This window comes from Ixodes scapularis, unplaced genomic scaffold, assembly GCF_016920785.2.
Source record: "Ixodes scapularis isolate PalLabHiFi unplaced genomic scaffold, ASM1692078v2 PGA_scaffold9__187_contigs__length_104089568, whole genome shotgun sequence".
NCBI classification, from domain to species: Eukaryota; Metazoa; Arthropoda; class Arachnida; order Ixodida; family Ixodidae; genus Ixodes; species Ixodes scapularis.
In genome coordinates this window covers 59,334,895-59,348,206 of record NW_024609884.1, presented here as the reverse complement: position 1 = coordinate 59,348,206, position 13,312 = coordinate 59,334,895, and the positions used below count along the sequence as shown (strand labels likewise).

Genomic DNA, 13,312 nt, shown 5'->3' with positions numbered 1-13,312 from the left:
AAGGCATGTGTAGTTCTAGGCGAGACAGGCATCATCACTACCTGTCAGGTTCCTAGACGGGCATTACAAACGAGGCTTTAGCGACATCCACCAGATGCCCTCTGCTAATCGTCTGATTTATTTTAAGATTCTTTTTCGTGTCTTTTTGAACAAAAGATTTGTGTTTCTGATGTGATACTGCTCCCATAAACACGTATAGGCCAGGAAACAGGCACGTAGCCAGGGGGGAGGCCCATGGGGTCCGGCCCCCCCCCCCCCCCCCCCCCAGAAATCTTCCATTTTACTGGGACCTCCTCCACCCCCTCCCCCTCCCCCTCCCCCCCAAAACAAAATCCTGGCTCCGTGCCTGCCAGGAAATAAATGAAATAAATGCCAAAATTTCGTTGTAGTATCCCCTTGAAGTCCAATGCAAGCTTGGTGTACCCATAACACCAGTTCCTGTATCCTGCAAGTTCGCAGCGAGTGCCTGCATGTCGCTCATTTTTGCACAGAGGTTTGCCGTCTTAGCTTGAAGGATTATCCACCTTTTATTTTTAACCATTTATCTCTTCTCCCCTGGGTGCACATATGTTCTGGATTTTACGGTAATGACAAAAAATATCAACGTGTTACCAGTGAACAGGCTGTTCACTCTATGCAAAAGCCAACTCTAGCATAGTGTATAAACCGAGACAATCTCGGTATTAATGCAGGATACCCAGTTTCTATCATATTTCTTGCGGAAATAGATGCCAAATGTAAGAGGCCGTGCCACAAAGCTGCAATACGCAAATCTTTTATGCCCATACGCTAGTCATAGAGCAAAGCCAAATTCACGAGACCAGCAGTCGGGGCCAAGAGCCGCTGCGTCAAGTACCACAGCTTGTGGGTAAAGGGTGCGTCCTTTCCCCTTTCGTACCACTTACCGAAGTGAGGAAGCTGTACAAGGGCACACTGCGCCGGGTGTACTTGACTGTGATGGGGGTCAGGTCGTAGCGGAACCAGATGGCCGGCATGATGCGCCCCGAGTGGGAGATGGAGACGTAGCTCTGTGCCCAAAAATAAACCAGATAATCAGGCACTCTCCAGGGATGGGACTCCTGCACCACTCACCTTGTAAGCATATGTGTACTGGTATGACTCAATGCGTTCCGACGGGGACTTCTCAAACACCGTGGGAACTATCTTCATCACATAGTCGTGGGATTCCAGACCTGAAATTCAAAAGGCCTTAAGGCATACGAGACAGGTATGGCCCCAACCTCAAGAGGTTTGAGTACAGGAGAGCAAAAATCTGTTTTAAACTTATAAACCACTCCAATAATCGTCTTCTGCGCACTGTCATCTTTGTCTGCTGGGCTGTGGCAAGGCTGGGCAGAGATACTCGAAAGTATTTGGGAAAACAAATACTGGTACATTTCTCTTTCATTAAATGGAATATCCCCGAGATACTCTTGCAGAAACACTAAAAATGCAGCCCGTAATACAGATACATACTGAAATACTTTTTTTTTTTTTCCAAATGTGGAAGGTAATGTTTGTTACAAATGGAAAGGGTAGCTTTTGTTCCTTTAAGTCATTTTATGCTTCACCCTTTACCGCAAACTCTTCCCGTTACCATAGTTACCAACCCAACTGCTGATAAAATAAAACCTCATCATTTAAAGGGGTACGGACACAAAAATTTAAATATACAAATTTCGTTCGGAAAGGAGTCAAGCATGACGGATAATAACCGTATATGATAATCGCACATTTCTATTTTGAACAACTGGCTATATTTTTCGTTCCAAACAGTGCACTCAAGCAAGCGCTCAAAAAGAAGCGAAAGGAGAGGGCAATGCGTCATGGAGTATCCGGCGGAAAAAAAGATTCCTTGCATTTGTGACGTAGCAAGGCTGGCGTGGATGAACTTTGCCTTTGGTCGGTTGTGGTGGTGTCAATGCATTACAACCGAACCGTCTGAGGTACCTGTGGAGTGACGAGTGTCTCATGTGTGGTGAGACGCTCGTCGCGCCACGTCGGAAACGACGGACGGGCGAGCCGGAACAACAAGGCACAAAGTTTCTCGTCGTCCGAAAAATTGTGGATCGGCATATCGCTGTTGACCAAACCACAGTTCCCAGCCATGCAAAAGCGCAGCTACATCTCAACAATAAAAAGTGCAGAAAGGCTTCGAACTGTACAGTAAAGACACAGGAACAACTCTACGACAATTCTCAGAGTCCATCATGGCACCTCGATGGCTTCCTCCGAAAAGGAGCAAAGGCTTTGCAATAGCATTCAGGCCGAGGTAACTTAAAACAGTTGAGTGTACTTCCAAAGAGCGGTGCTGCTCTGATGTTTAGTGCGGCTACGTAACGGTTCCTGTTACAGTGAAACCCGTTTAGAAAGAACCCACGTACAGCGAATTATTGTCGATATCGAACTCACAAAAAATTTAAATAAAAATGCACGTAAAAAGTACTTTTTATAACCAACAACATATTGGCTATATCAAACTTTTTCTCCGGGAAGGCTTCCAAAAACGTGCAAACAATCGTCTTCTAGCCTGTCCCCCCCCTCCCCCCTTTCAAAAAAAAAAGTAGGAAAGAAAGAAATTTTCAAAAGCTCAAGTTGCGTACAAAATTGAGCGAAGAAAAGAAATTCAGAAGGGGAGAAAGCTAAAAAATAACTATGCACTCACTCACAAAAAAAAAAAAAAAAAAATTTTTTATCCCAAAACAGTTGCCCACGAAAAGAAGCGATTCAGAAAAGGAGATAAACTAAAAAAAAAAAGAACTCTGCACACATGAAAAAAAAAAAAAAAAAACTTTTTAGCGCATTGTTACAAGGCGGATGCGAAGAGATGAGAAAGAAAAGAAGCCCTCGCCTTACAACGAATGCATCACGGAAGTTTGTGGTAAATGTGTTTTGCTATATCGAACTGATCGTAGCGTTCCCTGCTGTTCGTTATAAACGGGTTTGACTGTACGTCGCGACTACGTAGCAGGATTCCCAACGTTGCTAGATTACCTCCCATCTAATCTTCACAGGCACCCACCAGGTGCACATTGAAAGATTGTTTAATTAGCTTTAAATTTGGTATTCTTCTGCCTTTCAACGAAAGACTGGTGTTTTTGAGGTTATGCTGCAACATGCAACGCATTTAAGCTAGAAAATGAGCGCTGGAATTTCGTTTCTGTAAACCTTTAAGTCACGCCAATTTCACTATGATAATTTTCCCAGAAGAACACCTTTTTCACAAAAATCCTTTCCCGCAAAACAAATCTCAGAAATGTTCTTATTTATCGGTTGTTTGCAATTGGATGCTGTACATGCAAATTTATTTTGTTTTCATAAAAAAATACCATCAAGCAAACAAGTGTATAGCAGGCTGACCACAAGCAAAAATCGGTGCTCTTCCGTGCCAATCGGAGAGGTGAGCTTTGTGTCTATCTTCCACTTCTTTCGTCAATTATGTGGTACCTTATGCAAGCAAATAAAAATGCAAAAGAAAAAAAAAAAAAGAAAGCCGTTCACAATTTCCTGTAATGCCAGTTACAGCGTAGCTCTTGAGGAGGAGGATGGAAGCATACTGAGGGATAGGCGACTCCTTGAGGTCATGTGACCTCAGGGGGGGTCGTGTGACGTCAGGGGGATCACGTGACCTCGAGGGAGGGGGGTCACTTGCACTCAGGGGGTCACCAGACCTCAGGGGGGTCACCTGATCTCGGGGGTCACCTGACCATGTGACCTGAAGGGGTCATGTGACCTGAAGGGGTCACGTGACATGAGGGGGTCACGTGACCTTATGGTTATGCCGACCTGGGGGTCACGTGACCTGGGGAGGCACGTGACCTGGGGGGGGTGGTCACGTGACCTTGCGGTTGCGCCGACGGCAACAGCGCTCAAGCCTAAAACGGACGCCTAAGAGCTGCACTCTAAAAAAAGAAAGACGTTTAGGATCCCCTGTAACGCCGAATTAGAGCGCAGCTCTTAAGGAGGAGGAGGGGAAGGTACGGAGAGGAGGATATGCCTCTGCTCGTCATGCGTACCCTCCCCTCCTCCTCTTCTGCTCGCCTCCTATTTAGTAGAAAATTTCTCGCCAAACTTAGCGGGTAGAAAATTTTCCCGCTAAATTTAGCCGAGAAATTTTCCCGCTAAATTTTGCAGAAAATGTTCCCACTAAATTTAGCAGGGATTTTCCGCTAAATTTAGCAAAGAAATTTTCAGGCTAAATTTAGCGGGGAAATTTTTCCGCTAAATATAGCGGGAAAATTTTTCCGCTACATTTAGCAGGGAAATTAACCCATAATGCAACGTGCGGTGTCGTCACGAGTGACAACACTGGTGATCCTCATGACGTCACACGTGACGTCACGTGTGACATCATGGGAAACGTCCCATAATTCACAGCGCAATTACGCCAATGGCGACGCCGCTCAAGCCAAGAACGGCCTCCATAAGGGCTACGCTCAAAAAACAAGTATGTATGTGTGCAAATGCAAACAGATCAACAAAGGAAGTGACTAAAAGAGAGACACAGAAAGACAGATCTCGCTGTACACAAAAAGTTGATCCTGAATCGGTCAGTAGACAAGTTTCGTCTTATACGAGCTTGCCTCTTTGTCACAAGATTATACCACCACCTCACGCACTTCAAAATTGTGAAAAAAGTCACTTTCGTTTAAACGACTTGCAAACTGCGCTCGAGTTCAAAGGCAACAATTTTATGCCGTCAAATATTTTTTAATGAGAAAGCATTAACTGGGGTCCCATGGAGCGAGCCGACGTTATCAGCATTGAAGCCGCACCAAAAACCGCGACAAACAGCAGCTAAATTCCCCTCTCTCAATGGAGCGAAGTAAAGCCACGATCTGAAGCCTCGCAGCTTTGAAGCCGTGAAAAAAGCCATGCAAAATGGCAGCTAAATTCACCTCTCCAAAGGTGCGCGTCATAGTTTCAAGGAACAAGGCTCCTATAGACCAACTCATGTTTACAAACAAACCGGAATGCCCCTAGCGGGCGCAACGGCACCGTGCATGCGCAATGGAGTGTGGGCAAGAAGCTCGCCGTCGCTCAGAAACAAACCATTGAAATGCGCTGTTGTCGGCGTCGGTGTGAGTCCCCGTGCTCTTTTTCGCGTTGGAATTGTTGATTCTACGTATTCCTGGCAATGTCTGACTACTTGAGCAGCCTCAGCGAAATTACCGAAGCTCGTTACACTGCAAAACATTGCGTGAATAATGTGACATGCGGCGATTCCTTCCGCGTGGACGCCGCAGAATGGACGCTGAAGCCTGATTCGCATGATGAGACTCTGCTCGCAATTTTCAGTCGCAACATCGCTCGGACTGCAAAACCGTGAACCGTAGCTGAGATTGTTGACGTCAATACTGAAAATTGCAAGCAGAATCGGACCGAGTAAATCAGGCATAACAAGTTGGTGGTAGCCACTGGTAACAATAATCAACATCTTGTATCTACTGTTTACACCAAGCCTGCTTACCCCAACCAACCTTCAAACTTAAAAGTCTTTTTAGGCCTTCACTTTACTTCTTATCGCAATTACCAACCAACATTTGGCCTACGGGCCGGAGTAAGCTGAAAGAGCAGACGACAGTTCGAACGATCAGGCGACTGTTTGAACTTTAAGACGCACTGAACGTAGTCCGCAGGCGGCCTGTACAACTTGATGTTTTCCCGCGTTCATGTTGGAACAAAACAAATAAATCTGATGACCACAAGTATCTGTGAATTCAACCCAAAATGCTTCCCGCCCAAGCAATCGTAGTCCGACGGCGTCTGGTTTTCCCTTTTCACGGCACATATCCACGTTTTTGGACGAACTGAGCGCATGAAAACTGACCTTCAAACCTTTTTCGACTCTTTTAGTACAGCCCCAGTCGTGGTGTTTTCACGTGTAGGGAGGTTTTCGTGTTCTCTTTCAAAACAACGCAGGAATGCACGTCTCACATGGTGACTTCTGCCTACAGCTCCAGACCGGAAGTGCGCCCGACGCGCCACCACCGGGGTGTGACGTAACGAAGTTGAGTTTGTGTATTGGCCGGCGAGCGTCAGTTTCAAGGAGCGCCACCCCCATGCATTGCAGGCCCGCGCCGCAGCACACCGGTAAAAGAAAGCCTCCCAGATCCCGCCCGGGCAGACTCCGGAGTGGCTGCATGGCCGATGTCAGTGCGGCGCGGCCACTTCACGACAGCGCGCGCAAGAACGACATTCATGCTTTCGCATTCACAATTCGTAAGAAGTGCTTAGGTGTACCTCGAGCCTTTCTCTTGTTTCAATTTTTGGTGCCACTCAGAAACCATTAATATTTTATTTAGAATCGGCCTGAGAAGAAATGGCAACAGTGGTACCATGTGTATAAGGCCGATAGAAAAAAATTTGGCTGGAAGTAGCCGATTCCACGGGGTCTCCGTATAAAACTTTGGATTTTTTCGTGGCGGCCGCCATGTTGAATTTTTTATTGTAGTTATGCTAATTTATGTACTTAAGTTTTTGTCACTTAACCCAACTACTGTAAAAACCCGAGCAAGTGCCCAATCAAAATTTGAAGCTAATAGAGTGTTTTATAATAGCGCACGCCAAAGCTTTGCGTATGCAAAGAATAGCATCGTCGCCACTGCGCATGCCCTGAACGCTAACCACGTTTTGCGCTTTGCGTGCGGTATTTTAGCGTACGCTATTCCTTGGAAATTGTGTGCATATGCAAAAAGCCTTTGCACTGCTTTGCACTCCTACAAAGAGGATTTGTGATACAGTTAAAAAAAAAGGCGGCTTCCAGAAGCATGTCTGCGGCCGCTTTGGCGGTGTCGTGAGTGCAACATCGGCGGCATCCTCGAGAGTGCGATTTTCAATACGGGACGACATGGCACTCGGTTTGGCAACGATCACCGGCAACTTGATGCTTGTTTCGCGCAAACATTTCTCAGCGAAGGCAGCAAAGGTACGGTGTGCGAAAGTCAGTACACGAGACCTCTCCTGCTGAGGTGACGCAAGGGGACACGACCGGCCTACCGCTCACGTCGCATTCTCATTTTTGAAAAAGTCTAAAATGTTACTCTAGACCAAAAAAACTTTTTGGCTCAAGTTACAGCATTTTGTGTGTGAAAAAAAAATTGCGACTGTATCTTGGTGGCGTTGCAAGCGCGAAATGCTTGGGCTTTTGCGTCGCGACAAAGAAACGCTATTCTAAAACTCTCTTATGTAGAGTGCGCTAACACAAGCGCTAAATTTAGCGCCAGTGTGCGCTAAAATTGCGTAAGTTATTCTAAAACTCCCTAATCATGTAAAACAGGTGCAAGGGACATATCTTTACATATTGTTGACCTAAGGAGTGCCCATGCCCCAGTTTTACATGATTATCTCCAAATTTTGAGTTGGCACTTGCTAAAAATTTTAAGTACGACGTGGTTTAAATAAGAAAATTAATTTAAAAAAAAATTAAACTGCACTTCACGATATAATTAAATTTAGTTAATTTCTCTTTTCCACAGTTTTCAGTGATTGGGAGAACTGAAAAATCAATTTCCCGTTTTTAAAAAGACAACTAGTGAAAAACAAATGATTCTTTTCGAGGTAAAGGGATTTAAAAATTATATAATCATGTATTTTTTTATCTAAATTTAAATAAAAACCTTATGTATTCGTTTTTATTTTAATTGCAATTTTTCTTTTGATTCAGCTGTAGAGTTATGCATTCATTTGATAAAAAAAATAATCCAGCACTTTGTTTTGCAGTCACCTAACTGCCTACAGGTATAATCCTAAATGTGAAAAAAAAAGGTGATTTTCACGTCCAAAAGAAAGCTGATAAAAACAAAACAGCACACCTAAACTGTCAGATTCAAACGTGGATTCTCCAGCGAGTCGTGTTTTTTAGAGACATATTTCTAAAGTCTTGTACCACCAAAATGTTTCTTCAGAAAGTACAGATTGCATGAGATAATGGTTTTGTAAATATTATCAATATGTGCAATAGGGACGGAACGCCTTTGGAGGGCATTTCAACGAAACGGGCACTGCATACCCACGAGTGTAGGATGGTATTCCGGTTCGTCCCATCGCTGCTAAATATGTAGGCATTACTGGCACAAAAACAAACACAAAGCGTCAGTGTAGAAACATCTTTCATCAAACAACCGTGCGATTATGGAACTGAGCTCTCGCTAATGACGCAAAGCTCGTGTGCACGGCCTATAAAACGTCAATCAATTTAGTTCAGGATAGCATCAGAAACTTTTGTTTAGTGAACATCAGAAGCGAAATATTGCGATGCAACCATGCTGAATACTTTGTGCCGTCACCAAACACTTGCTGTTTCTTCTATTATTCATAGCAGTGAGCTGGCTTTCAGGCCAGTAACTTTATGAATATGAATTAATATTTGCTACAGATGTTGAATAGCTAAAAAGTAGAGCAGTAAAATAGCTGTAGCCTCTTACCTAACTTATTGAAACCGCTACTGCAACTGGGCAAGACACACGTGTTGCTGTATCGCGGTACTACAGTGACATCAGCCATGCACCTGATCACCAAGGTTGCCGCTTCTGGGGTCGGCAGTTTTGGATTCGCCGTAGACCCCCGAAACAAAATTTTGAGGCACGATATCTAAAAAAAACTATGCAAGACAAAAGACATACACACATGCACACACACACACGCATGCACGCACGCATGCACGCGTGCACACACTCACACACACACACACACACACACAAAAAAAAAAGAACTCGTAATTAAGCGACACATTCCGCACTAAAAATGCTGATAAATGCAAAAAAAAATTGTAGTGGAGTTTTTTTTTTAAAGTTAACAAAACAGTGCACAAAGACATGCAGCACGTGAAAGGAGTACACAGGATGAGCACTGAACTTTCATAAGTAAAACAAAGCCCAGCAACAACCACAGCCCCCAAAAAATACAAGACAAAAAACACCAAACCAAACATACTGCGTGCCACATGAATGCTGAATCATCAAGTACTACTTAGGAACTTTATCTATTTTTCGTGTAGATAAACTCAAGTCTCACTAATGCAATAATCTGTGCCTCCTTTATTTCAAATGTCTTTAGCACTTCCCTAATCACTGATCTTTCCCTCTGCCAATGATCTGAATGGTACCAAATTTAGTGTTACACTGACAGCTGCGACAGTCCATTAACCTACTACGTCGTAGTCATTAACTCCGTGCTCATGTTTCGATTTCGAGCAGTTGCGTTTTTTTACTTTATTAAAAATATATGCGACTTTGTAGCAAAATGCTGATTGGGTAGTCTTCTGACACCACATTAAATCACCTAGCAGAAAAAAAACTGGGGGATGTCAGTGTTCTTTTTTGAGGAACATTATCCAAAAGGGTCACTTTGAGCCTTTGGCTTAATATGAATGAAATTTACAGTATATACTGACAGTTGTGAGGTAGAATGCAGGGAAAAGTTTCATCTATGTACATAAATTGTGAAATAAATAAGTCATTCTTATCAGGAACACACTGACATTGTTAAGGAAAACTATCAATAGAAAAGTAATGTAATACCCAACATTCTTCTTCACTAGATATGCAGCAGTGCAAGTAATTTATTTTATAGTAACATTGTGCTGAAAACAAAAATTAATTTTTTGCCTTTTATGTCGCTGACAAAGTCTTAACATCTTTTATAAAAGACATCCAAAGTAAAAAAACAATGCCACAGTTGCATTGTCCATTAAATTCCAGTTAGGAAAAACAGTGAGTGAGCCCTTCCTTTTGTCCCGTTACCAAAGAATAGTTTTCCTAAAGTGAAATTTATGCCGAAAAGTGGAACGGAGAAAAACTCGTCCAACATGCTCGAACCTCTACCTCTTCTTTAGCATCGGTGGACTGAAAATAATCTATAAAAAAATAACTAAGCAGTGCCAATGAACAAAACTTTTTGGGAACACTCTTACGGCATTTTTCAAAACCGATTCTCTTTGCACAAATTTCTCTTTCTAAGTGTGAGTGCGAGAAACAAAAATGTGGATCTATAATCGTAACAATAGTGTCTACCTAGAGCGTGAGCAAAATCTTTGAGCCCATAGTGTAAACCCAGATTCCTCCCCTCCCCGCACCTCAACCACTGTTCCTAGCACGCCGGTGCAAAGCGGCGAAGCTCGAAACATGCTCCGGTGCAAAACAACCCGATCTGGTCACGATGCACCCTTACAAACCCCAAACTCTGTGCGAAACGAAAGATGCATAACCGGGGGAGCCGCGTCAGTGAACACAACAAAAGCACACATGCGAACCAGAGGAAGAGATGAATAGGGGAACAGGCTATATTGCAAAAGCCCTTTTAAGCCTCGTCCAAAGTCATGCCTGCCCGAAGCAGAGCACAAAGCAAGAAAATTGTGGGGCCGGAAACATGACCATGAATTTTAACGCAAAGCTATGCATGTGTTTGAAATTTCACTCTGTCATTCCTTCTTTAGAGTGTGTTTCTGGGTTAGTTGTGTACCGGTCCGAGCTGGATTCTTCGGTTGTCCAGAGGCCGCAGCTTTTTACTTTTGTTGGTTTCAACAGGTTTTGGCCCATTCCACATTGGTTAGCTTCAACAATTTGGACATTTCGTTGGTCACTTTTTCTTCAAACTCAAAGTTTTGTAAGATGGAATAACTATTTTGCTTTTTCGGGATTAAACTCGTTAGAGCAGCTCGTCACTTATCGAATGATACCTCAACAAAGGTCCGAACACGAGTGGTTCAGAACTTATCATGCCTGGCAACAACGATGAGGCAGTGCAGATTTTCCACCTTTTTCAGACGTGAGGTCATTTGCGCTACATGCCACTTAGGGAGAGTGGGGTTGGAACAGAAGGACGGACATTTCCTACTTTTCTAGAAAAATATTCTAGAGAAGGAAAGGGAAATCCCCCCCCCCACTTAACTCCTGAACAATACCAATGCCCCTATTCAGGAACTCTAAGCATATGACATTTTGTAGACATTCTTGGTCTAACCAATGGTATATGCCTCACTTTTGTCCAATACCTTTAAAGCTGTAGGCCCGAACCTGCGCTACGAGAAACTGTTGCAGTTGCGCCGACGTGAGAGCAAAGATGTAGTTGTATATCAAAAAGAAGGCGAGAGGAACCAAAAGAGTGGGGCAGTTGCGGCAGTTCTTGAATGTAACAATGCAGAAGGCAAACACAACAAACAGGAAATCAGTACACCTATCCCTGTAGGAGTGCAATGGGACAGGTGCTCACGACCAGGAAAACATGTAAGCCAGGAATGTATTATTGAGGCTCTACTAATTCCCCTTAAAACTGAAGAAATTCAGTAATTGCACACCGAGTGTAATAGACGTTAGTCCGTGAAAGCTCATCTCTCAAGATTTTCAAGATATGATCCGGGTAAATTTCAGCATTGAGAGTTTTATAGACAGACTATTTACAATTCCCCAGTGATTGGAACACTAACATCATGATTCGGACAATCTTTCAATATGAAACTATCCTCTAAGCATTTTGAACCTGCCATATGACCATGCCGAAACATTCCAAGTTCGTTGGGCTTGTCATTCTGGGTAGCATCGGAAGTTGGTTGAACCCTCAACCTGGAAGGTTCAGCAGTTTAAGCGTCACTGAAACTTGGGAACCTTCCAAACTAACCTTCGAATAAAGAAAGCTGTAAAAAAAAACTCCAAGGTTACGAACCGTTGGCTTCCGATTTGTCCATTTCATCCAAGGAGTTGAAGCTCCCTCGAACACCTTCGACCTGGAACGAGCACTTCAATTAGATCTAGCCTGAAGATGACGTCAGTCTCGTTCACCTCTCCATTAGTCCAAATTTGTGTGTTACGTCCGCAGTGACCAAACACCCTCCCCCCTCCCCCTCCCCTTACTTGGTCTTCTTCTGATCAATGTATGAATTTCCATTTGTATTGTATTTTTTTCTAAGAGTAAATAAAAAGAGAAAGGAAGAGAGACAGCCAAAATGAATCACCTGCCATTCTCTCCCTACGCCTAAGTAAACTCTTTTGCCCTAAATAAACAGCTTTTGGTGGCCACACTTGTTGCTTCTCACATAAATCTTGACCTCAATTATCATGGACTCACATTACGGTAAATTTTTGCGGGGAACGGAGGTGCCCATAGTAACGAGACGTGGCCGTCCCAAGAAGTCTCCTGGCAGTGATGCGCCGCCCAGAGAGCTTTAGAACACACAAGTACAGGGTCTTTTTTAACCCTAGAGAGTGGGGAAACAGGACAAGACAACACAAATCTCCAAAAGAGATTCGTGTTGTTCTGTCCTTCTGTTTCTTCACTCTCCAGAATTAAAAAAAAAGTCAGTTCTTAGCCAGCTCGCCAGCACCCTAGCATTAAATATATATATATACTTTTTTTTTTGGGGGGGGGGGGGGACTTTTTAGATTTGTTTTAAAAAAGCCGTTAACGATACATCAGTGCGGTCTGTGCAGGCGAGTTATACGGCCAGGGGGACACAATATGGGGCTTATTGTCACGGTAGGTCAGATGATGAGCTAAGATGTCTTATTTACAATTACAAACTTGCTGAGCGTCAGTGAAAACCACTAAGTCAGTAAATTTTGGAAGGACTTGAAACGCATGGGAAGCGCAGTGCAGTGCACTAAATTTACCACTCATGCAACAGACACGGGCCTGGAGGTGCAAAAATGCACCGGTGCGGCTTTTCCGTCCCTTGTCATCCGTGTTTCTGTACTGCCAGCTTTGTGCTTGTTGCAGTTTCAATCATCCTAGGAATTAGGCCATCACACATACTTATTTCTAAAAAAAATCTAAACATTTTTTTTTAGAAATCCCCTGACAAGTTTGGTTGAATTCAAATGAAACCACCCAGCAATTCAAGTCTGCCATTTCCAGAATAACAATCTTGAAATCTAGACTTCAAGTTTCAATTAGATTCCTTCGCTGCCAATGTGCCCTTATTAGATCACGTCTACTTTGAGTGGTTGTGATAACAAAGAAAGCCACTAACAACCTTGCTGGTGTGGAGAAATAATAAAACAGACTTGTACAATACACGGCATCCTATCATTCCAGTAATAAACCTGGCAAAGACAAAGGCACGAAACGTGACGAATGTAAAATGCTACACAATGAATCCTCAAACAATGGGGCAGGAATCCACCAGACATAAAATACGCTGCATGTAACATCGGTGAAACTAGGCGGCTCTCAAAGAAAAGTAAATGGGAAACATTACTTTCTGAAAGTAATGCTGCAATTATTTACTTCTAATGCAGTACTTCTAATTGTAATTATCAACACGTGGAACAAAGCAGTTATATTCAGCATTAAGTTACCTTTTCAATGCAATTTACGC

The 13,312-nt window shown here is 43.4% G+C and overlaps 1 protein-coding gene across 1 annotated transcript in view; it reads right to left on the bottom strand.

The window, feature by feature from the left end:
- LOC8032833 (endoplasmic reticulum-Golgi intermediate compartment protein 1) overlaps positions 1-13,312 on the bottom strand; it is a 39,567-nt gene that overhangs the window by 18,093 nt on the left and 8,162 nt on the right. Inside the window, exons 6-8 of the mRNA XM_002400958.5 lie at positions 11,662-11,722; positions 1,093-1,193; positions 906-1,028 (exon numbers count right to left, since the gene is read on the bottom strand). Of these exons, the coding sequence (XP_002401002.1) occupies positions 906-1,028; positions 1,093-1,193; positions 11,662-11,722 (285 nt within the window). The remainder of the gene's footprint in view (positions 1-905; positions 1,029-1,092; positions 1,194-11,661; positions 11,723-13,312) is intronic.